The sequence below is a fragment of the Trachurus japonicus genome, chromosome 18, assembly GCF_045865225.1.
Source record: "Trachurus japonicus isolate A0001 chromosome 18, Traja_1.0".
NCBI lineage: Eukaryota > Metazoa > Chordata > Actinopteri > Carangiformes > Carangidae > Trachurus > Trachurus japonicus.
Genome location: NC_140924.1, coordinates 1,918,878 through 1,945,398, shown reverse-complemented (window position 1 = coordinate 1,945,398; position 26,521 = coordinate 1,918,878). Strand labels below are relative to the sequence as shown.

General features: G+C 42.8%; 2 protein-coding genes across 2 annotated transcripts in view; both read left to right on the top strand.

The window, feature by feature from the left end:
* The window catches only part of LOC146968275 (uncharacterized), a 36,130-nt gene extending 10,873 nt beyond the window's left edge, over nucleotides 1-25,257 (top strand). The window contains exons 5-6 of the mRNA XM_085760303.1: nucleotides 24,781-25,089; nucleotides 25,166-25,257. Coding sequence (XP_085616429.1) covers nucleotides 24,781-25,089; nucleotides 25,166-25,257 — 401 coding nt within the window. The remainder of the gene's footprint in view (nucleotides 1-24,780; nucleotides 25,090-25,165) is intronic.
* The window catches only part of LOC146968260 (beta-enolase), a 471,092-nt gene that overhangs the window by 103,880 nt on the left and 340,691 nt on the right, over nucleotides 1-26,521 (top strand). The gene's annotated exons all lie outside the window — the stretch shown is intronic.

Genomic DNA, 26,521 nt, shown 5'->3' with positions numbered 1-26,521 from the left:
CTGAAAACAAACTAGAAAAAGCATTTCCAAGAATGGAAATGGTGTGACTGCTGATAGCAACTGAACGCTGTTGCAGAATTAGCAAATAGTGCAAGCTGTGATCACCATACAAATGTTTGACCAAGGTCAGAATCGAACCCACATCCTCATGGTCATTTTTTTATTTATTTAGCCTTTATTTAACCAGGTAAAAGACCCGTTGAGATCGAGATCTCATTTTCAAGGGCGACCTGGCCAAGAGGGCAGCAGCACACGTCGTCAACATTATAAATTACAAAATACAATATACAACAATATACATTACAGTATTACATTATATTAAATAGGGCCATGTTACAATGGAGGTTAAAACAAAAAGTGCAGGGAGCAGGAGGTCAAGGTGACAAGGTTGGTCAGCAAAGGCACCGCTCAAATGATTTTTGTTGTCGGACCTTTAAGAAGTGTCGAAAAACACCAAGAGATACAAGTTCAGACAATTTCAGTTCGGCCTGGAGGTTGTTCCATGTTAATGGAGCGGCATAACTGAACGCTTTTTTCCCTAATTCGGTCCGCACTCTAGAAATGCTCAAACAATAGATATCACTGACCTTAAGAGCATATCGATTTTCTGTTCGACGGAGGAGTGAACAGAGGTAGGGAGGAACCATACCAAGGAGAGCCTTATAGATCATAAGCAACCAATGAGTTTCTCTCCGGGTGCTCAGAGATGGCCACCCGGACTTCGAGTAGAGCTGACAGTGATGAGTGAGACGACCACAGCCAGTGAAGAACCTTAATGCACTGTGATATACAGTGTCCAAAGCTGCTAGGCTTTTGGACGAAGCACACATGTACAACACATCTCCATAGTCAACTACTGGTAGGAAAGTTGACGACACAAGCAATTTACGCACACGCAGAGAAAAACACACACGATTTCTATAAAAGAAGCCAAGCTTTAGCCTGAGTTTTTTTACCAAGTTATCAATGTGCAATTTAAACGAAAGCTCCGTATCTAGGAGGAAACCTAAGTATTTATACTTAGTAACAACCTCGAATGGGTTTCCTTGAGCAGTTATTACAGAGGGTAAGTTTTCAGTTGAGTAGGTAGCTTTTGATAAGACCATTATTTTTGATTTGCTGGTGTTTAAAACCAGTTTGAGACTTTGTAGTCGGGCCTGTACAACATTAAAAGCAGACTGTAACAGCTCATATGCATGCACAACAGAGGACGCACAACAATAAATGACAGTGTCGTCAGCATAAAAGTGGTAAGCAGCATTTGACAAATTGACACAGAGATCATTTATATAAATAGAAAATAAAATAGGTCCAAGGACCGACCCCTGGGGCACACCTTTAGTGATCTCGAGTGAGGATGATGTGACATTGGCTAACTGGACTGCCTGAGTCCTGTTAGACAGGTAATCAGCAAACCAGGTGGAAGCCTGGTTAGAAATGCCAATTTTTCTCAAGATTTTGATCAATATCTTGTGATCAACTGTGTCCGAAAGCTTTAGAGAGATCGATAAAAAGGGCAACACATACTTTTTTAAGATCAAGTGCTTCAATTAAATCATTAAAAACTTTCAGGGCAGCCGTGACCGTGCTGTGTTGCTTCCTGAAGCCAGATTGGAAGTTATTTTAAAATACTATTTGAGTCTAAAAAATCTTTTAGTTGTTCACTGATTATTTTTTCCAATATTTTAGCAACAATGCATAATTTTGAAATAGGCCTGTAGTTATTTACGTCAGAAGGGTCACCCCCTTTTAACAGGGGGAGGACAAAGGCAGATTTCCAAACTTTTGGGAGTGTATTGGTGCTGAGACTAAGATTAAAAATGTGTGTCAAGGGCTCAGCTATATAATTTGCAGCCACCTTTAGGAAGATAGGGTCCAATTTATCAGGACCAGCTGATTTTTTAGTATCCAAGCCAGTTAGGGCTCTAGACACCTCAGAAGCTGACACAGGTTCAAAGTAAAAGGAGTTCTCTGGGGGGCTATTTACAGCCTCATCCAAGGACTCCTTCGCCACGTCAGATTTTATTTGACTGGAGTATTCATTATCGAATAAATGACCCACAGAGACAAAATGCTCATTAAAGAAATTTAGCTTAGACAAAGTATCTGTTAAATTGACAGAGCCATGGACCAAGAAATTTGGTAGTTCATTTTGCTGAACAACACCAGATGTTGACTTCACCACCTTCCAAAATTTCTGTGGGTCATTTAAGTTATTTGTAGTTTCTGTTAGATAAAACTCAGCTTTTGCCTTCTTAATTGATGCCGTACATTTATTTCGTAACTGTCGGAAGCAAAGCCAATCATTTTCGGATTTTGATTTCCGAGCTCTGGCCCAAGCAGCATCCCTGTCTTTTATAAGATTTCCTATTTCTGGGTGAAACCAGGGATTATTACGCCCTTTCACCCTGAATTTCCGAAAGGGGGCGTGTTTATTAATTAGATTCAGGAAATCATCATAAAAATAACTCCAGGCCATTTCCACATCATCAAATAAGGAGATCCTGTCCCATTTACAATTATACACGTCACGAATAAAAGCTTGTTCATGAAAATGTTTAAAATCTCTCTTGTATATAATGCGAGGCTTGGTCTTGGGGAGTTTGGCATTTCTAACCACTGCGATAGTGGAGTGATCACTCAGATCATTCGCAAAGACACCTATGTTACTGTACTTATGAGGTACATTGGTCAAGACAAGATCAAGAAGTGAGGATCTAGATGGAAATTTTGTGTTAGGTCGGGTTGGGCTATCAATGAGTTGGGTTAGATTCAGAGAATCACAGACACTTTTTAGGCAGTCTGAAGCTGAGGATAGCCAGTCATAGTTTAGATCTCCCACAAGAACAATTTCATTAGAATTAAACCCTGCCACATGATTAGATAGGGTTGAAAGGGTCTCACTGCAGGCTGAAGGAGGTCTGTAGCAGCCCATAACTATAAGAGACTGATCATGAGAAAACTCAAGTTTTAGGGCAAGTAATTCAAATTGTTTAGTTAAGGAAATACAGGTAATGGGTGTGGCCTGAAATTTCTTTTTTATATAAATGGCAACACCTCCTCCTTTCCTGGGCCGATCACAACGAAAAACATTATAACCACTGATAGTGATGTCCTTGTCTGGAACATTTTTATTCAGCCAGGTTTCTGAGAGTACAAGAATATCAGTATCGGTTGTCTGTATCCAGATTTTAATTAAGTCCATTTTAGGGAGTAAACTCCTGACATTTATGTGGATAATCCCAAGACCAGACCGTGCCCTGAATTCATTAGGAGTATCAAGATAATTCAACGGAGGGCCTGGGTTTGGCTGTATGTTACCTGACAATAAGAGCAAGAGTAAAATAAAACACTTCCTTTTAACAACTGACGTTTTAACAATAGCCTCATTATCTGGATTGGTGAGGTTAATAATTAAGGATTCTGTGAGCCTAAAATTATTTTCCAGAACTGAAAGGCACAACAAACGAATGGGGCAGTTGTCATTTAGAACAGGCACATTATGGGGCTTCAATATTTGACTGGTCTTCCACTCTGCCTCTAGGCCACAGTGGACACACAGTTGCAGAGACTGTTGTCTGTTAATGATCTGCACACTGTCAACATCAAGAAAGCTTGAGAGTCAAGCTTGAATGACTTAGAATGAAAATGTCTGTGAATTTCAGGCTGAGCACTAACCATATGGCCACAGAGAACCTGAGTTACAATGAGCTTTATACTATGAGGAATCAAAGACTGTCCAATGACAGCTGAATAATTGGAATCAAAAGTCAAGCAATGAAGTGAAAAGACTGAGGCAGGAATCGAACCCATGACCATATGATCACTAAACCTTTACTCTGCCACTCGGCTACAGAGAGCACACTGCTTTCAAAACTGTTGTCATTCATTGTAATGTGATGATGTGCTGCAAACTGGTATGAGTAATCAAGGAGATAACAAACACCTGTAACCAATTGAAGGCGGGGGAGGAGAGCAGAATTCAACATAACATAACAAGAGTTCTTCCCTTGGATTCGAACCAGTGACCTTAGGGTCGGCAGGCAGTTACCCTAACCCCTACACTACAGTGGAGTTGTGAAGAAGAGAGGTTGAGACTTTGATGAATGTGAGATTTTTTGTGAAAAAGTTAAATATTTTAAAAAGTATAAATAGTTAAAAAGAGAAAAGTAATGCCGATAAAGTTCAAAAAAAGCTGCACGTTTTGATATATGAATTGTTGAAATAGCACAAAGTATGAAGGACTAGAAGAAGACCGTAAAAAGGCGGAAGAAAATGGCCAAACAGAAGAACAATAGTGTGACTGCTTCAGCAGTCACACTAATAAACTATCATCTCTCACAGCAAACCACAATCAGCCTCGGCATCAGATAGTGAGCAGATATTCACATCTCCCATCTCAGGTAAATTCCAAAGAAAAAAGAAAAAGAGAGACGCTCCGTGATGCCTCCTTTACGCACAGCTGTTGTTGCTGTTTATGTTGTGATCTGTGCACAAGGGTTTAAATAGTGGGTTACTAAATATGAGTGTCTTTATTAATGGAAAAGGTGTGTGTGTGTTTTGTTTTTTTGTTTTTTTTTTACTGGGCAACAGCTCTCAATATGTCAGAGCAAACCTGGATAACATCATAACCTCCTCCCTCCCAGACTACTTTTGCATCATCAGCCCGTGAGGTCTGTTCGCGCGACCGGACACTGCCAGCTTGGACCGGACCAGAACATCAGTTTCCTCCCGTCTCACTTGCTGTGAGAGATGATAGTTTATTAGTGTGACTGCTGAAGCAGTCACACTATTGTTCTTCTGTTTGGCCATTTTCTTCCGCCTTTTTACGGTCTTCTTCTAGTCCTTCATACTTTGTGCTATTTCAACAATTCATATATCAAAACGTGCAGCTTCTTTTGAACTTTATCGGCATTACTTTTCTCTTTTTAACTATTTATACTTTTTCAAATATTTAACTTTTTCACAAGAAATCTCACATTCATCAAAGTCTCAACCTCTCTTCTTCACAACTCCACTGTAGTGTAGGGGTTAGGGTAATTGCTTGCCAACCCTAAGGTCACTGGTTCGAATCCAAGGGAAGAATTCTTGTTATGTTATGTTGAATTCTGCTCTCTTCCACTGCCTTCAATTGGTTACAGGTGTTTGTTATCTCCTTGATTACTCATACCAGTTTGCAGCACATCATCACATTACAATGAATGACAACAGTTTTGAAAGCAGTGTGCTCTCTGTAGCCGAGTGGCAGAGTAAAGGTTTAATGATCATATGGTCATGGGTTCGATTCCTGCCTCAGTCTTTTCACTTCATTGCTTGACTTTTGATTCCAATTATTCAGCTGTCATTGGACAGTCTTTGATTCCTCATAGTATAAAGCTCATTGTAACTCAGGTTCTCTGTGGCCATATGGTTAGTGCTCAGCCTGAAATTCACAGACATTTTCATTCTAAGTCATTCAAGCTTGACTCTCAAGCTTTCTTGATGTTGACAGTGTGCAGATCATTAACAGACAACAGTCTCTGCAACTGTGTGTGCACTGTGGCCTAGAGGCAGAGTGGAAGTCTAATGACGATGAGGATGTGGGTTCGATTCCGACCTTGGTCAAACATTTGTATGGAGATCACTGCTTGCACTATTTGCTAATTCTGCAACAGCGTTCAGTTGCTGTCAGCAGTCACACCATTTCCATTCTTGGAAATGCTTTTTCTAGTTTGTTTTCAGTTTTATTTGTTATGGTCGCGTGACGATGCGGCTCAATAAATCAATAAGTAAATAAATAAATATAGCAGATCATTTCAACGGCACAGTGTGTAGTGTCAACACAGCAGCAACATGCAGTAATCCTGCATGCTCTTGGGACATCCACGTCTGTCCCAGTCCCCCCCTGGTTTCATCTGTGTTAATTCAGTCAGGTTGAGTTTCCATTACGCATGCCGACAGCCTTTGATCTGTCATCAGTGTGACGGGACAATCGATATAGATATACAGTACGTGTATGTGCTGATTCAGATAGTTACAATAAATAGGGGTTATTGTGATTATTAATTCCATTTAAATATGCCTGGAACTGTGGAAACCTGCCTGTGAGGTCTTGGTGACGTGTGCGCACCAAGTCAATTGCCTCCCTCTTCCACGGTGAAATCAAACGTCCGCCTCGCGCGCGCAGCGGATTTAAAGGCGAGGAGAGGAGCTCATTTGATTTGTGAAGATCTGACTCGGCTGTGTCAAACCCACTCCACGCCTTCTCTCCTCCCTCTATGCCATTTGCGCCGGTGGGAGGGAAGTAGGCGGGATGCGCCCCGCTGCGCTTCGAAGGAAAATTGCAAACTGCTCCTGGACACGCCTCGTTGGCGAAGCGAAGGCGAAGTGCAGGGCAAATCCGCCACGCCTGAACCTAGTTTACGAAAATAGAGCCCTAGTTGTTTGTCTGTTAAACCTGACTGGAACCCCTGTAGCATCACCTCTACCCAGTGAGCTATTAGACCACCCTGTACCAGGGGTTCATGTGATGCTGAAATCGTAGAGATCGCCTCTGTTACCATGGTAACAGCAACAGTGTTTCCTGTTATTGTTGTACATTCCATATAGTGGAGCCAACTGATCTCTCTTGATGGAACAGGTCAGGGCTTGGTTTGGAGTAGGGCTGTCATAGTTAACACGTTAATCGTGATGCGATTAATTAAAAAAAACCAACACACTTTAATCTTTAAAAAATGGCATTTAATCGCAACCTATTTTGTCAAGTTGGTTGCCAACCGCCAATAAACTCCATAGAAGAAGCTAAATGTAAACTATCCATAGATCTGTTATTGGAACTAATTCCCATTCTGCTGCTTCTCGCCGGTTGCATGCTGCTATTCCGACATGCCGCTATTTCGACATTGACTTCTAATTGTCAGAATAGCGGCATTAACATTATTTTTCAAGCGTCCCACTATTCCGACATTTTTTTTTTCATTGTCGGAGTAGCGGCGCTTTACTATTTTTCAAACATTCCACTTTTCCGACATTGATTACGTTATAGTCAGACGTGTCCTTCTGATTTTTCATCTGAGACACTGTTTCTCATACACAAATACATAGGCCTATAAGAGAGAAGAAAAACTCGCCAAGTTTAAAAACACACCGGCAGCAGCGCCCGCTGATCTGCAGCTACTGAGACTGTTATTATTCTGTCACCTGAGTTAACAAGGTGCACGTGTGTTTGGAGCTGACGAGAGAATAAAGAGTGAGACAACGCGGCCCTGAGGAGGAACTGTGAAGGACTCAGCTGTAATGGAAAATGACCTAAACAGAGTCCAGTAGAGCTGTAACTGTGTAGTGGAAAAGCGTTCAAAGTAATGGTAGCCTAACTATCGTCCTGCTTACATTGTTTTAACATAGGTAAAAGAAGAAAAAAAAAAGATTTTCTGGGATAAAGGGGCAGATTACATACGATTATTCTTCTTTCTGCTCCCTTTTGTTGATATTTGGGAGGTTTTTGTTTTTATTGTAGCTTATTAAAATGCAAGATCATTTTTCTGACTGATTTATTTCCCGATGCCACGTATCTCGCTCCCCCCCCCCTTCGCCCGTTGTCTTCGTTGTCACTTTGTTGTCACTTTGTAGCCGCTCCACAGAGCGCACATGGCTAATTAATATGCACGTGCTGACCATATATGGTTGTGTCTAGACGTTCCGGGGGCGGAATATGGTGCGCACCATTCTTGGATCCAGTTTGATTTATCAAAGAGAAATTTCGGAGAGTTGTGCACGCACAGTTTGATAGATCTGAAAAAGGTGTAAATATTTTGGGTGTCTTTTCGCCGTAGGCCTAAGCAAAAACATTTAGTAGCAGCAGTTTTACACTGCTTACTTACACAGGGTATATACAGGAATCTTGAAGTTCATTTAAATACCTTTTTAAGACTTTTTCAAGACCTTCTCAATATTTTTTAATACCTCACCGCCACATCAGTGACACTTTTAACTTAACAGTTTTAGTTTGTGATTAAGACTGTAGTAGACCACTTACAACAGAATTCAAAATAGGCTGGGATAATAAATCAAAGGAAAAGTTTGTCAAAAAAGAAATATTGCTCAACTCCCAAAAAACAAAAACTACAATCACGACAGTCATGACATGTGCCTCAGCTCGTTTGATTTTGTTTCTAGTAGGGCTGTATCCGAGTGCCATTTCCCTACTCGGATTCCTTCAAAATTTAAGACTTTATAATGTTGTGAAAAGACTTTTTAATACTTTTTAAGGGTCTTAATTTTCCCAAAATTGATTTATCACCTTTTAATACTTTTCAAGACCCCGCGGATACCCTGTTACGGTTTTGATAAATGAGGCCCCAGGCCCTAAGCCCAGAGCCCAGACGCTCACAGATGCAGCTCATCCGCGGCGCTGTCCGTGGTGCTGAAGGTGACAGGTTAACTTGACAAACAAACTGCAACATAGTTCTGTTTGTTTATCATGTGTGTTAGTCTTGTTTGCAACTTGATAGTTGAGTTGTTGAGATTAAAAACATCACTCCCTCATCAAACCAGTGATAGGCATGCTGAAAAGAAAAAAAAAGAGAGAGACGCGCCTGGGTATCGCAGCTGTAAAAAAGAAAAAAAAAAAAAAGATGACGTGTCGGACTAGCGATACCAAAAAGTGTCTGAATAGCGGCATGTCTAGATAGAGGGATGTCGTAATAGCGGGATGTCTAAATAGAGACATGTCGGAATAGCGGGATGTCTGAATAGCGGGCGGACCCCCTTCTCGCCAGACGTGACCACACAGACAGGTGTGAATGTGTAACAGACAGGGTTCATACACATTTTAACCAACAAATTTCCATGACTTTCCCATGACTTGGCAACAAGTTTCCATGACATTACAAGACCTCTAAAACATCAATGTATGCATGAAATGTATGAAAACTATGTAAAAAATAAATTTAAAAAACTGTGGAAATTAGGGCCTGATTATAACCCGTTTGAGAATAATCAGTAATCGGCCAAAACTCGGCGATTGTCGCCAATATTTTCAGAAATAAAATGCAGGGAATAAGACTTGGTTTTACTTTGAAAATGTTCCCCCATTTGAAAAGATCCCCGACATTAGGCTATTTATCCTGTAGAGGGCGCATCCAACTCCATCCACTATCCACTAATCACCTCACACACAGCAGAGTGACTGATCTGGGACACGCTCCGCCATAGTCACTCACACACACAGCTTATGAACAACTAGATTAACTGTTAACTGTCACAAAACCAGCGTTGGCGCTGGCTTTCTTTTTCCTTTTTTTTTTTTTACCGCGGTCGGGTTGTGAATTAATTAATTAATACTCGTGACTCCGGCCGTGTTGGGTCCGAGATTGAACAAGCCGGTCGGGTTTTACCGTAATTACAGGCAGTATGCCCGTTTATCACCAATAAACGCAGTAGCCTAGATGAGGTGGGTGAGTGACTGAGCTCAAAAAAAAAAGAGAGAGAGAGACCTGCCGTGCCGTGTAAAAAAAACAACAACAAAAAAGTGTCACGTGTCATGACTTCCTGTATCTGGTCCTTCAAAATAAAAGCCCTATAGCCTTTCATATACAGTTCAGTCATATTGATTTTGACTTAATTTTGACAAGACACGGCTCCAAATGTTTTTTTTCTTTTTCTTGCGACCAATCGACCAATGAAATTTTGGTCAACCAGTGCTTGGTAGACTATTTGGGGGCAGCCCTAATTTATATATTATATATAGATATTACTTAAATTAATACAATTTTAAAACTTTATTAAAAAAAAAAAATAATCGGCCGATTAATCGGTTATCGGATTTTTTCCCTAAATAATCGGCATCGGCCCCAAAAAATCCATATCGGTCTAGTGGAAATGTCAAAAAATAGATCTAATGACAATGGGCTTTATGCACAGCTCCACTACTTCCTGAGCTCAAGCCACCTCCCAGCGCCACCCACTCAAGGTTCCTTCGCCAGGTGTGCATAAATTGTCGTCATTTCTTGCCTTGTATTTTAAACCTGATGAAGGAAACTTGTTCTAAAAATGTTGTTTCTTTGATTATTCAATAAATGATTAATTGTTGAAATGAGTACCAGAGGTCCGTGGGTATAGTCACACTCACGAGGTACCAGTGAGGAGAAGTGATAGCGTGTGGCGGTTAGCAGTACTGAAGCTAAACTAACTCACCCATAAAAGACGTGCTAATCCACTTGCCAAGTGGTCATTGACCTCTTTAGCCCGTCCAATCCGATACCTAAGCCCAAACTTCTTTCACTTCAACTTCATTTTCCGCGACATGCTTTAAGACACTATCAATTCAATAGGCTCTATGCCGAGGGTCACATGACCAAACCGGAAAACGGGTAACTCCGCTTCCGCTGAGATTCTGACAAGCACAACGCGCGGTAAAAACGAATCAAACCCACTTCATTTTTCCACGATTTTGTTGTTGCTCTTCCCAGGATGGCACAACAACTTTTTTATTCACGATGCCTGCAGGAATTACCCAATCTGAGCGTCCAACGTCCATCGAATCATATCTAAAGCTCCTACCATGAAAATGGACAAGGGCTTATAAAATGTTAATAGTTGTGCTAATGCTAACTCTCGCTGTCTGTACTGCCAGGTTATAGACTACTTGTTCCCTGCAAATTCTCACGATTGATTACTGGCTGAGTTAATCCGTTTTTATGAGCCTGTCATCGGTTCACTGCTATTCCAACATGAAAATAAACATTTAAGACTTTCACTGCTTATTTTCTTCATGTAGCCTATGTAAAAAACATCTTGTGGTCATGGTAAAAAGGTTAAAAGCTCTAAAAAATGCCTTCTCTATATTTCTGTATACTTTGCAATTACCAGTTTGAAAAAAAGATTACACAAAGGAATGAAATATGAAGTTTATTCAACAATGTCCATTGTTAACATAAAAAAAACATTTAATATACAACTTGTAACCTCCTTGTATGACGTCGGTCTGAAGGAAGTGCCGGCTGCAGACGGTGGTGCTCTTTTTTATTATTAAGTTTTTTCTTTTAATATTGTGAATCCACTTCTTTCTTTGGTCCACATCCTTGGGGAACGAATGTAAACTGACAGAGCTGTTGAATCTCCCTGACATAGGGCATTCAGGAACACAGCAAAAGCTGTGGTTGCTAGCACTTTGCCTTGGCTGGCACTTCACCTTCTTTTCCCTGTCTTTACTCGACATTTTTCAAACATAAAACATAAAAGCGATAAAAAACATTATACATTACATACAACATAAAAGAGACTATAACGTTATAACTACCTGTAGCAAAAGAACGCGTAGAAGTAGCTGGCTGTGGTCTGTTTGATTTCTTTTTACCGCGCATTGTGCTTGTCAGAATCTAAGCGGAAGTGGAGTTACCCGGTTTCCGGTTTGGTCATGTGACCCTCGGCATAGAGCCTATTAGCTTTATTGGCATGAACAGAAACCCGTTGTTGCCAAAGCACTGCACAAACCACTCACAAAGACATTTCAATATAACAAATATATATACAGTACATATACATATTTCAATATTCAATAACAAATAAACAATATTCCATAAAACTACAGCACAATAGAATTTAATACAATCGGGTATAAATAATGGTGCAAGTCAGGAGGCTAAAGAGTCCCTCAGGTTGTGGCAAGCAGTTCCATATTTGGCTGCCAGAGGAGCTGCTGTCCCTTCTCCTAGCAGGACTGACATTTTCTCCTCTGGTGTTAGCAGGTGGAATCTTTAGATTTTCTTAGTTATTTCTTTGAAGTGAGCGTCTCTTATTAAAGAGTATTTCTCACAGTGGAGCAGGAAGTGCATCTCTGTTTCAGTTTCTCCTGTGGAGCAGTGAGCACATAGCCGCTGCTCTCTGGGCAGCCATGTCTGTCGGTGTCGTCCTTTCTCTACAGCGAGCTGGTGGTCACTCAGCCTGTACTTGGTCAGGATCCGTCTTTGTTTTATGTCTCTAACAGAGTGGAGGTATTCGGCCAATGTATATTCTCTGTTTAGAGTTAAATAACAATTTAGTCTATCACTATCACTATCCACTATGGCCTCAGCAATATTGGTTGTCATAAACAGAGATGCAGCCACTGCAGCATGTGTAAACAGAACGTCGTGAGTGACAGCCTAGCGATTTTATCATGTCAGCTGTGTGGAATTACTTACTGGAATTACAACCCCAGTGTATTATAAGCCTTACTTGCCCCCACCCCCCGCCAGGCAAATCGTTTATTTTTTTATTTTTGTATTAGTTTTTGCGCTCCATCAATCCATCAGGTGTCTTTTTCCATCACCTGACAACGTCACAACTTCATCGTGAATAACGGGACACGTCACAGACATCATGCTCATCAGACCGCTGCTTCACCAGCTGACCGAGAGGAATTTTTATTATTTATTCATTTTTGTGGTTGGTTGAACAGCATTTCAAGAGTGCAATCTGTAAGACCTGATGTTACATAAATGTCTATAACATAATAATGATAATATTTTCAAATTTCCAGTCAACTTTTAACATTGATCTTAAAGCCTTATGGAATCACTCCTTCTAAATTATATTGCTCCATTAATGAATCTGTTACCTATAGGGCCCTGCCATCAGCCAATGGTCAGAGTCAGGCCCCTGACACAAAAAAAACACGCTTGGGCACCGGTGGGCCGCTGGTGGGCCACCCTACCACCGGGCTTAACAAGTTTTCTGGGGGAAACCCTGCACAACGATTTTTTTTTTTTATTGCTTCCTTTAGGGGAGCAGAATATTTGTTGCACAGTTTGAACATGGTGTTTTTAGATGTCCATATTAAGCAAAGTATGTCTATACAAATTATGGGCCGGATCTACTAAGATCCCAGATAGCGGGCGCTTAATTGCGTGCTCCTAGTAAACCGCAGTATTTAAATGAGTGTTTTGCGTGTGGTAATCGTTTCTGCCATGGTGAGTGTGGACAGAGAGCTGGATGGCCACAAACGCAGAATGAAAATGTGATCCGATGGATTAATAGAGGGACAAATAAACATATTGTAGAGCTGCAGCAGGAGAAACGAGGGAGATTATATATGTGGTTGGTAAAACAAGAAGAGAACAAAAGAAATTTTGGCAAACGAGGAAGTGCTGCTGTGATCAGTGTTGGGCAGCAGGTGTCCACTCGGGTCTAAACGCCCTGACCAGAGGGATCACAGACGGAGTGAAGCCAGCGGTGACGTCTCAGTCCCGGTCCCAGAGCTGAGCAGCCAGGTACTGGAGAGGAGAGGAGAGGAGAGGAGCGCACCGGAGGAGAGACGTGCGTCGTGCGTAGCGGCGCTTAGAGAACTTTTAACACACCTGAAAAACTGCTACAGTTTGCTGGAATGACCCAGACACGAGGAAATGCAGAGATAAGAGCTTTTGCCCTGGAAGGTATTAATTCAGTAACCGCAGCCATTTGTGGCAAAGCTGTGCCAGTTAAGACTTGCCTTTCAAACGTGCTAAATAAAGACGCAAAAACTAAATCTATTTGCATCTACTCCCCCCAATATTTTGCGTGTTCTGGCAGAAATGCTCATATTTGCATAGTCATTGGGGCAAACACGCTAAATGGATTGCACACGTTTTAAACCAACACTAAGTAACTTTTCAACCTTCATAAAATATTTTCATAACTTTTGTGATGATACATCGACTTACAACAAGTTGAATGACATCTCTGTCGTGGTCTGAGGGGGTCTGTATCTCTTTCTCTGGCACTAAGCAGCTTTGAGGAGCATGGTAGGAACCCGGCTCTCACTTTACTTTCACTTTCACGAGTCACAACCATGGATGTATTATATTAACTGGATACCGGACCGGAAAATGGCTGCCGTTCATTTCAATGGAAGTTGCTCGCCTGGCGCATACGCCGAAAAAGTTTCTGACTTCCGGGTTTACTTCCGCGTTATGCGGCCCATAGAGCATGCGGTCTCCCATCATGCCCTGGGGCAATGAGAACGAGCAACCGCCGTTCTAGTTTTGGCGCTGCGCGTTCATGTATGTGTTACTTGTGGAATTAAGGAATGAGTATTAAGACTTTTACAGACTCACACGGACTTTAAAACAAAGATAATGATTTAAAAAGTAAGACGGCCGATCGTAGGTTTACTACGGTCGTTTATATGATCGTTAAATCGTTTTGACAGTTAATTAATATACGATGTTACACTGAAAACGAGTTAGTCCGAACCTGTAAGCTTAAATCACAATGGAAAATAAATCATAATTAACTGTATTTTTGTTAAACATGACAGAGATGACCCCAGAACACCTCAAATAATGTAATGAGGCTTTACTCTTACCTTTTTTATATTGAAGAGCATATTTAACTTGCTGCACAGTTCACCAGTTGTATCTACAGGACGTTGGTGGAGGTATTATAAACTTAGTCACACGTGTTGTTTTTATCAACCACAGCTGTGATTAAAGAAAATTAGAGCTCTTTGGCAAATGCATCTTCCTTTTAATAATTGTCTGTACTGGCTGTGTTCATAGTTTCATCATCATCATTAAGCCTTCAGGTGGATGAGACTCTTTGTAATTCCACAGTTTAACCTTACAATATTTCCACAACACGCAGAATATCAGTGTCCACTAATACAGCTGTTACAGAACCAGACATTTGAATTAAACACGAATGCCCCAGACACAGTTGATGTTGGATTTGGTAGAAGAAGAAAAAAGTCACAAGCATGTTTGTTTTTTTCCGAACAATTTAATAATATGATTATGAGTTTAAGTGATCATTTAGCATACTGACACTGAACAAACACACACTGACGACGATGATGAGGATGAGGAGGACGTCCACGGTTCTTCCTCCGGCCCCGGTGAAGACGGGGAGCAGCTGCACCGTCAGGACACACACACCACACACACCGACCATGGAGGAGTCTGGACAAGTCTCGGTTTACATTTTACCAGCGTGGCATTAATTAAACCGTAAAATAAATTAACGTGAACGGAGCAACAGGTGTAGAACATCAGCCGCGATGAGACACTGTTGACACACACAAACACATACAGCATAAATGACTTATCAAGCTAAAATTACTGAAAAATATGGGTTTTACAGGGAAAGTAATATAAAACAGTCCGGTTTCACGTCAGTAAATGCAGTCACTACGAGGCGATCTCATCAATTAAAACGTTACATTTAAGAATACGAGTTGACAAGAGACTAGTAACAGACATTAACTATCATAAAGTTAAAGCAGATATCATCGGCACGGCCGTTTCGGCTAATGCTGTGTTCAAGGCAGGCTTTTGAAACCGTAAGTTACAGCTTCAAGTCACAACTACGACTTGGTAGCGTTCCAGGTAACCCGTAGCTCGTGTTTTTACCGTCCTGTTGTCTGTGAAAGTTCCCTATAACGGCCACTCGTAACTTCCGACCCGTGAACTCGTACCAGATCGAACTGGTATGACTTCACAGGAAGGAAAAACACAAAGTACGAGTTTCCTTGAACGCACCATGAGTTAGCAGCCCCCGCCCTTGTCAGGCATCAATTGGTCCTCGTGCTACGTCACCACATTCACGCGCATCCCTTGGCTGCACACACAGCCCTTCATGCCGTTCTCTCCCCTCATTGGATAACACTTGTATCCCACAAGGAAAATTTTCTCCTCGGGTTACAGCAGAGCAGAGTGACGGAGAGACTCGTGTTTAGGCTGAAATACTTCATGTAAGTGATTGCTGACGGAAAATAGGACTATTTAGGACTTATATTAACAAAAACATTCCACTGATATCTGCTTTAAATTAACTCGATGTGACCAAACAGAAACTCACCTTTGAGCCGTGTTTTCCACTTTTCTGAGTGATTTTAGCGCCGGACAGAGTCTCGTTAGTTTCAGGCATCCTCGGTCCCGAGACACACGACCGCGCACTGCTGGTGCACGGACACAGCCGTGACGTCACGGCCAGAAATGAGACTTTTCTGTGGCTTTTCTGGCCGTTAGAAAACATTTTGACGGATAAAAAGTCCATGACTTAAAAATATAGAATACAAAGATTAGTAAGTAACGGAGGTTACAGCTGGAGGTGTCCTGTGAACAGTTTTACAGGCTTCTCTTTTACTATTGCGGTCTATGGGAAAAATCCTTTCTGGGCCGCATGGGATTTTTTGTTGCAGTACCACGGGTGGCCACTGGGAAAAATCGGCGTGCCTGCTGAGAGGATTACAGGGGGGCTGGTCACAACAAGGAGGGAACAGGCAAAACGGCACTTTAGCAATTGATTATGTTTGTGTTTTCACTTTGAAATTATCCACTGGTAACAGAAACTTAGTTTTGATGTCTTCTGTTAATTTTAATGCAGGATATTTACAGGGCTTCACGCTAGTGTTCATGGGAAATGGAGTCTTCCTTCAGGCAAAACACTACCGCTTTGGTCCACAGGCGCCGCCAAACTCAACCAAAACTGAAAGATCTTTAGTACTGCTTTAATACGCGCCATCCTTTAGTAAATCCGGTCCTATATGGATTGTTAACATGAACAGGAGAAAAGGCAGTATCGGATTGATATCGGTATCGGCAGATACTCTAATTTGCAATATCGGTATCTGACATGAAAAAGTTGTATCGAGGCATCCCTAGTATACGGTATAAGAAACTGCTGTAGATAGGGTAGGTAATTAAAGTAAATAAAGTATATAAGTTGCAACCAGTGGGTATGTCTCCTCACATTCAATGTTGGCCAGTTGAGTCTAGTATACATTGTGCAGTGATGGGCGAGAAAAGGGCATCCAAGGACAAATCTACAGAGTCTATTATAGGCTATGCTATGCTATGTGAAGCAAGGTCAGATTTATGAGCATTTTTATAAAACATCACAATAATCCATGATGGGAGTATAAATTGAGCGGCCAGATTCTTATCTACACTAAGTGAAAAACATTTACGAGAGCGATACAACATATTATGCCAAAGTTGACTTTGCGTAATAGGTGATTGATATGAGGTTTAAAAGTGAGTTCAGAATTTAGCCATACACCAAGATATTAAAAAATGTATGGTTTATACTTTATTTCTGCAGCTGGATTTACACCATTGGTATGAGACATGAAACTCGGGCTGGTTCGCCCTAGCTCCACACGTCACACCGATGACGATGATATGTAGAAAGATGTTGTTGTTGCTGCCACTTCAAGGAGACTATCGGAGTTTGTTATCGGAGTTTTTTAATTGCCCGTTCATTCATCTTCTCCTACACTAGAGAACTTATTCGTCTTGTCACCAAACACTCCTACTCTCTCTGACATCTTCACTCGCACTGATTTTTAAATACCACCAGTATTGCTGCACCGTGGCTGCCCACTGCTCCTCAGGGAGGAAAGAATGCAGAGAAAGAATTTCACTGTACTAGCTGTATATGTGACAAATAAAGTACCTTTACCTTTACCTTTATTCTGGATGTTGCTTATCCTTTCTATTCATATTGCTGTTATTTCAAGCAAAAAAGAAAAAGATATGATTAATCACAATTAACTCAGGAAATTGAATTGAATTGCGATTAAAAATTTTAATCATTTGACAGCACTAGTTTGGAGTTTGTGCTAATTCAAGCTTCAACATTACACAATAATCTGGATGTTGTTAGAGACTTTGATGGAGTACACTCCTGCTGCTGCTGTCTGATGACATCATCATGTGGTTTGTTGTCTCTCAGTCCAACAGGAGGAGGTGAAGTCAGGAGCAGAGTCTGTCCTGCTGCCCTTCAAGACCAAACCTGATGTGCCTGAAGACGTCAGAGTGGAGTGGATGGACAGATTCTACAGGAAGGTCCATGTGTATCAGAACGGTTCTGTAGAACAGGACCAACGTTACAGAGGCCGAACAGAGATGAAGAACGACCTGATGAAGACTGGAGACTACAGTCTGACTCTGAGACACCCCACAGAGGGAGACACAGGAGAATACTACTGTAGAATCTACAACAAGGACGGAGACTTCCTGAGATGGACAAGAGTGGAGCTCCGGGTCAAAGGTCAGAGTTGTTTGTTTGTTTGTCCCCCCTCCCTCCTCCTCCTCCTCCCCCCTCCAGCTGTTTCTAGAGGTTGGTGTCAGGTTCAGGTTCTGTTCAGCTCTGCTCAGAACCAACTCACTTGTACCCTCAACACTGCAGGAACCAGACACAGCATCAGCTTCTACATGGGTCCACTCCTCCTCTGGTTCTGGTTCTGGTTCTGGTTCTGGTTCTGGTTCTGGTTCTGCTTCTGGTTCTGCTTCTGGTTCTGGCTCTGGTTCTGCTTCTGGTACTGTCCTTCAGGTTCCTCTACAACTTTGTGGTTCATCACTGAAGAGATTAAAACCTGCTGCTGTCTGATGACATCATCATGTACTTTGTTGTCTCTCAGAACAACACGTGGAGGTACAGGTGAAGTCAGGAGAGGACTCTGTCCAGCTGTCCTTGAAGCCCACAGATGATCTGCCTGAAGACGTCAGAGTGGAGTGGAGGGACAAAGACGACAGGAAGGTCCATGTGTATCGGAACGGTTCTGTAGAACAGGACCAGGTTTACAGAGACCGAACAGAGATGAATGAAGACCTGATGACTGGAGACTTCAGTCTGAAGCTGAGAAAGCCCAGAGTCAGAGACACAGGAGTCTACCGCTGTAGAGTCTACAACAAGGACGGAGACTTGCTGAGAGGGACAGCTGTTTATCTGAAGGTCACAGGTGAGAGTTGACAACATGTCCTCCCTCTCTTCCTCCTCCTCCTTCTGTCTTGTAGCCAGGTCAGGTTCAGGTTCTGTTCAGCTCTGCTCAGTACCAACTCACTCGTACCCTCAACACTACAGGAACAAGACTGATCACATCATCAGAGGCGGCCTTACCTATGTTTCAACCGTTTCAATTGAAACGGACCCCGGCCGCCAGGGGGGCCCCAACTGATTGCCAAAAAGTCAAGGACAGTATAAACAATAATTCATCACCTAGGTTTCATCTGAATAGCTACACATGGTCCATGGTGCGGTCACGCACTCTACAGCCACGCATGCGCGTATCATGCCATACCGCGATGGGACTCACTGGATGACTCCTAATTAATAATAGGCTACTGCAGAAAATATCAATAAAAACATGTTTACCTTTAAAAAAAAAAAAATCCCACAAACCATCCTTAGAATCATCAGCCTCCTTATTCCTATATTTTTACTTAAAGGATCATAGGGCAGGATTAATGAGAACGGCCAGTGACGCGACGGTCGCTGCGCGTAACTACAGCAACCAGGGAAGCCACCGGCACGGGAGCGCGCACAGACTTTTCACTGTTTACTTTACTCTTTACAGTCTTTCCTATCTGGGGAGGGAGGGGGGGTATTTTACTGTAGGTTCTCGCTCTCACAGACAGACACACACACACACACACACACACACACACACACACACACACCTTCACTGTGCTGCAGCAGGGGGCTGCTTGTCTGTTCCTCTGAGCTCCTCTGCATGGATCTGTATGGGCTCCTACTCCTACAGGCCGGTACCGAGAATTAACGCGCCGGGTCCGGGTGTCGGAGCGCATCTGTCAGGGTCCGCGGTCCCATGAAAACCACTAAACACCGGACATATTCATGATTTCATAAAAAAAAAAAACGGACGCGTCGCGGACACGCCGGCCAGGACGTGAAAAGTGGACGTGTCCGGGCAAAAGAGGACGTTTGTCCACCTGCCTGATAACGTTGTTAAAGTTATAACGTCGGCTTTTAACCGCTAGCTGCGGCTAACGGCTAATAATAAGACAGTAGTGATGAGGGAGAGGGTGTGTAAGTTAGTGACCTGCCTGCTGCTGTGTGCGTGTGTGAAGGGAGGGGGGGGGGTTAACAGGGCTTTCAGTTGTGCTGGGTCGTTTGCTGGCAGTAACAGTAGGCCTAATTTGGATCCACCGTGGTTCAGAGCGATTGATATAACAGGGAGTGTCACTAGTCTAGTTACTGTATCAATCGCTCTGCCGCGGTTGCCCTCTTCATGTCTCCATTCCATTGATCCATTCGAAGGCAGTCGTGGACGCGCTGATGTCAGGTCCGCCAGCCAGCGCGGGAAATTCACCCCCTGAATTGCAGCGCATTTTGCAGCACAGACCCCGTTCAGGGCAATCGAGAGATACGCAGGTGGGCTCGTTCTTTTTGGTTTTGAACGCTTCCTCACCCATTATTATTTAAAAAACGTAAAACGCATGGGTATTTTCCGGTATTTTCTCACAAATCCTGCCCTATGATCCTTTAACTCTTAGCAGTCTATCCCTTTTGTTGTTGTTTAGTTTTTTCCCTGCTTTCCTTCTTATTTGCGCCTGAAACGCAATGGTTGTATCATTGTGTAACGTGATGATTGATGTTTGTCAATCACTTTTTTCCCCCTCTTTTCTATTTTTCTTAGATTAAAATACATCCAAAACAGGCAATCTACGAGTATGCCCGAACTTCACAGAGAAATAGAACACAGAGCACAATTAAAATGTGATATTACTCGCAGTTTATTTACAGATTTTGATTGACAGAGGAGGTCCCGCATCCAATCAAACAGGTGCCGGTTCCGATTGGTGCGGGTCAAATTAAGCCCTAATGCCTTCAGTGAGTGCTTGAGCACCAGACGCCTATGAATGAATCTACGTCCGTCTGTCCGTATGTCTGTCCTTTCCTTGTTCGTGGTGCTGAAATAACGCGGACCACTTTGTGCTCATTACTTTTGTTGCCAATTTAAATTCAGAGTATTGTTAAAGCCTATAGTTTTTGATTGCGTTAAGATGCCTATTAATGGCTGAAAATGCACATAATGATTTTTGCTTTTGCCAACTTAAATCCTGTTTTTTTTTCTGCTGCCTGGTTTCTTGTGTCATGACCTGGCTCAAAGGGTCATAACACCATGTAACTGTTCCAATAAATGCTTTATTAAATCAAATTGAACCAAATTAGACCAAATTAAACCAGCAAAGAAAATATTCACATTATGGAGTGTGGAGGATCAGTGAAATCAGTCATTTAAGGTGTGCATGAGTGGAGAGTGTGTGTGTGCAGTAGGGATGCACCGAATATTCGGTAACCGAATATATTCAGCCGAATATTGCAAAAAAAAAAGCAACATTCGGCCTTCAGTGGAATGAGTGAAAAGCAAGGCCGAATATAAAAAAAAAAAAAAAAAAGTCTGATAAATGCGCGATCGCGCGACGATCGAAACGGCAGCTTAAACCCCAGCTTTATTAGTGACACCTACTGCTGGAAAAACAACAGCAACAAGAACAGTGGGGGGGAAGCTGCACAGCGACCGCACGCACCGCTGCACGTCGCTCCAAGAGCCCGGTGAGTCCTGTCTGCAGCGGAGACACGGCCACTGAGAGGACTGAGTGACGGGACCGTTCCTGTAGGAACGCGCCATTTTATAAATCATATAAAAACCAAACACCCTGAACAGTATGCTGAGTAGGAGAGGGAGAGACGGCTGCAGCAGTTAAAACGAAAGTTCCTCGTCCCAGCATGTCGCCCACTCCGTCCGTGGCCAACGTCTTTTAAAACAGTGTTTCCCAACCTTGGGGTCGGGTCCCCACGTGGGGTCGCCCGAAATTCAAATGAGGTCGCCTGAAATGTCTAGTAGCCTAATTGATGAATTAAAAAAAAAAATCTGACCAAGAAAGGTTAGGAACCACTGTTTTAAAAGACACTTGTTTTTTTTGGGAATGTACTTGCATAGATCTTTCAGCACTCACAATGGGCCGATATAAATGAAAAACTTTAGAATTAGAATCAGAATTAGAAAAACTTTATTGTCCCATCAAGGCAGGAAATTCATCTTTGGTCTCACTTATAGACAGGGCTTGACGCTAAGCTTTTTTCCAAGTAGCACTGTGCTACCATGCTGAAAAATTTAGTAGCACACAACATTTTTTAGTAGCACAATAAAAATGTTGTAGTTTTGGTGAAAATATCATTTTCAAACAAATAAAGTAGATTTAGCCTATAATTCTAACCCTGTAGACTAATTTTTAATGTTTTAACTGGCTCTTTGCCTTAACAAAAATCAGGAAAGACAAACAATGCAAATATGTGTGAGAAAATAGAATATTTATTACAACCAATATTAGTTTTTAGTTTTACGCTGTATGTGTGTGCATGTGGCCCGGGGGTGGGGGTATTGATGAGCAGTGAACCTATATTTCCCTCAGTATAAAAAGCTGAACATTACATACAGGGCTCTACACTACACTAAGATTTTTTAGGAGCACAATGAAAAATGTTGTAGCAGGCTGTTTAAGCCTTAAATAAGGCTGAGGGTCCAACATGACCCATTTTTACATTTGAGAACAGTAAAAACACCAAACATGTTTCCTCAACAACCTGTCACACAAGCAGCTCCATGTTGCCCCTGTGTGATGTTCAGGGACAGGTCAGACAGGGAGCTTTGAGGTTGAAGTTTATATGAATGTTGCACTGTGAGACTGTGACCACATGTCAGCTGTTCTCACCGCGACAAGCGTTTTTTTTTTTTTTGATAGCTCCGCGGTAGCCTCGGAGGCCACGTACCACCTAAGGGCTTCCTTCACCTGGGGCAGAGCTCCGTGTGAAACAGTAGGAGAGACACAGCCCGAGACCGTGTACCGGAGGAAGAGGCAGGTCGAACGTGCACGGAAAAAAAGCGCATCGCACTGAATGTGCGCTGCTACGGTGTCGCCTTGGCGTGCATGACGCGCGTCTACCTTGAAAGTAATGTGCGGAAAAGACGTTACATCTGAACGGCCCCGATGTACACAAGCTTTAATCAATGCGGCGGCCAAAATCACCAAACAGGCAGGGGGGGGCGGGGCGGGGGGGATACTGCTCACGTTAAACAGCATGCAAAGCGGTGCATGCAGTTTCTGTCCGAGTCGCACTGATGCGACTGAATGCAATTTTTTATTCGCACGGGCTATTATCAACTCGCAAATGCGAGCAAAACTGTCGCACTGTCGAGCCCTGATAGACAAAACAGACACAACACAAACGCTTGCCTAAGTACTTAAAACAGTTAACAATTCTGGTCACATAGTATCAGAGGGGGCGGGTCTGCATAATTTAGAATCAGCTCTTTTGTTTTGCCTATGTTAGTTAGCAATGAGCTGGACACACACCACTGATGGAACTTGACCTGTGCAAAATAGTCTGAAACATCGTCATTTTTGCTGAAAAGTCCTACTAGAGCCATATCATCGGCAGAATTAAATAGCCTATACTTGCTGTTATGCAGGCCCAGGGTCATTTCATTAGTATACACAGAAAAGAGTAAAGGGGACAAAACACAGCCCTGCGGGGCCCCGGTGTTCAAAACAATCTCATCAGAGAGCACCCCTTTGACACATACTTTTTGTGGACGGTCAGTTAAAAAATCTTTGATCCAGTGCATAAGACCTCCATTATTTAACTTGTGCTTTTTTGATGAGCAACGGCAACTGGAGTATTAAAAAACTGTCAGAATAGTCAATAAACATTTACTTTCTTTGAAAATTAAAGCAGAAGTAAGCGATCCGGTGGTTTTGGCTAACTGCTTGTCAGCCGATGGAGTTAGCAGCCCCCGCCCTCGTCATGGATCTATTGGTCCTTGTCCCTACGTCACCACATTCATGCGCATCCCTTGGCTGCACACACAGCCCTTCATGCCGTTCTCTCTCCTCATTGGATAAAGGTTGTAGGATACAAGGAAGTATACAAGAAGTTTTCTCCTCGGCTTACAGCAGAGCAGAGTGACTGACCAAACACTCTATGTAAGTGATTGCTGTCGGAAGATATAACTATTTAAGACTGATATTAACTCAAACATTCCGCTTACTTCTGCTTTAAGTCTAAAAAAATGTTTTATTTATCCAATAGGCCCTATTAAAAAAAAAGAAGAAACATTTTAAAACCACTTTCGGTATTCGGTATTATTCGGTTATTCGGCCAAGCGTTTTGATTTTATTCGGTATTCTGCTTCGGCCAAAAAAATGCCATTCGGTGCACCCCTAGTGTGCAGGTGTTGATCATGTGAAACAAAAGCAGAAGAAGAACTTAAGGCTACATAACCAAACCAAACTCACACGGCACTAACAAGGCACCTGCAGTCAGGGGGAAGAAGACACACCCAGAGGAGGACACAGACAAGGAAACACACCCAGCAGATGACACATGCACAGAAAGACCTGGGGCATCACACTTGCCCTGATAGTGATGTCCCTGGTACACATGGATATTGCGTTTACAGTACTGCGTCTTTTCTGGGGCGTGGGGGGTTGGGGGGGGGGGGTTAAGTTTATTTTGGGGCTTTTTGTGCCTTTATTAGATGGTACAGTTGAGAGAGACAGGAAATGATGAGGCAGAGAGAGGGGGGATGCCATGCAGCATTGTCGCATTGTCCGCCTCTCTTTTTTCGATCCTCTCGTCAGCTCTAAACTCACTCATCTGCACCTCGTTAACAGACCACAGTGGTTTTACACACAGCAATATTTAACTCGGGTGAAGGAACAACAACAGTCTTGATACATATTAGTGGTTGCTGTTGTCGCTCTGTTTTTGAAATTTCTCATGTCGGACGTGGCGCTCGCACTTTTCCAGTGACGATGCTCTGCCCAATCAGTGGAAGGCAGTCGGCTGACGTCACGTTTTGGTATCGCTTCGGCTCGTTTGGAACCAGGGCCGAGGAGGAACTAAAATAGTTCCTGGTACCAGGTACTAGGGCTAGTGGATAAGCAAAAAAGACGGGCCGTACTGCGCCAGTGGAAAAGCGCCATAAGGCTGCCACTGGACATCATCATGTGGTTTGTTGTCTCTCAGGTAAAGAGGTGGAGGTGGAATCAGGAGCAGAGTCTGTCCAGCTGTCCTTCAAGACCACAGCCAACCTGCCTGAAGACATCAGAGTGGAGTGGATGGACATAGACAACAGGAAGGTCCATGAGTATCAGAACGGTTCTGTAGAACAGGACCAGGTTTACAGAGGCCGAACAGAGATGAAGAAAGACCTGAAGACTAGAGACCTCAGTCTGACCCTGAAAGAGCCCAGAGAGGGAGACAGAGGAAGATACACCTGCAGTGTCTACAACAAGGACGGAGACTTCCTGACAGGGACAATAGTGGAGCTCAAGGTCAAAGGTCAGAGTTGTTTGTTTATCTCTAGTTGTCTGTCTCTGGTTGTTTGTCTCTGTCTCACCGTCGTCTGTCTCTACAGGGAAGAAGAAACAGTCGACACCAGGAAGAGAAGCAACTCCACTGATGGCTAAAGAATCAGTCTGTATGATCAGTGTTGATCAATCAGAGTGATCAGTGTGTTTGATGACGTCCAGATGATGAGCAGGACGTCTCCATGGAAACGTCTCTCTGGCTCTCCTCTTCACTTCCTGTCCTGCTCCTTTGCTTTGTGTTGATGACAGAATTATTTATCCTCCATGTTTATTCAACAGTCTGAGGCCTTGACCTTTGACCTTTGACCTGAGGAGGACCAGGGTCTGTGCTGTTCTAGTAAATGCGTAAGTGGTTACTAGTCGCATTAAGTGACGACAACAACTTGGCTACCCAATCAGCGTGCGGAGCAGAATGTACACAGGAACAGCTGGGTGCTTTAATTTTGAAGTGTGTCCCGTATCGTCACGGAAGCCGCCGGCAATGTTGTGGTATTTCTGCTGCACAGGCAGCTGCACGTACTGGTTGAGGTTTCACACTGGCGCCAGCGCCACCCGACACACAGTAGCCTACCGTTGTAGACTTGAATTGTGTCCCCAACCACATTTTGCATCGACCCCGTAGCGAAGTAACGTAGCAACGGAGGTAGAGCCACGTTCGGACCCGTGCTTAATTGCCGCAGCTAACGTTAGCATGTCCGTGATCCGCATTATGTGGTCGCGTATTTAAACGGTACCGACAGTAAATATCAAAGTCATCATATACATCTAAAGGGTGGATTCTGTTTCTCAAAAGCCTTTTCCTAACGGCAGGTTCTCTGTTTTGTAAAGCAAACCTCTCTAAACGAGCCGTTAAGCTAGTTGTTGTTGTTGTTTTTTCAGTTGGTTTTGATCCTGTGTCGACAAACTGTAACTAGTAAACAGTTACACAACCCCTAGGGTAGGTGTAAATATTTAGTAAACACTTAGTAATTACTAGCTCTATGTGATTCCTAGTAAAACTGGTGCAACCCATTTTAATTTAGTAAGGACTAAATCTTGATTTAGTAAACACTTACACATTTACTAAGGTTAGTAAACACTTAGTGAGATTCACCAGAGACTGCCTTCATCAACTCCTGCTAACATTTCCATATTTCGCACATTCTGTGACAAACTGTAAACTGTTTTCTTGTCTGTAACAACATCTATTGCACGTCTGTCCGTCCTGGGTGAGGGATCCCTCCTCTGTTGCTCACCCTGAGGTTTCTCAGATTTTTCCCTGTTAAAAGGGTTTTCCATGGAGTTTTTCCTCAGTCGATGTGAGGGTCTAAGGACAGAGGATGTTGCTACGATGCCATGTAAAGCCCTTTGAGACAAACTGTTTGTAAAAACGGGCTATACAAATAAAATTGCCTTGCCTTGCC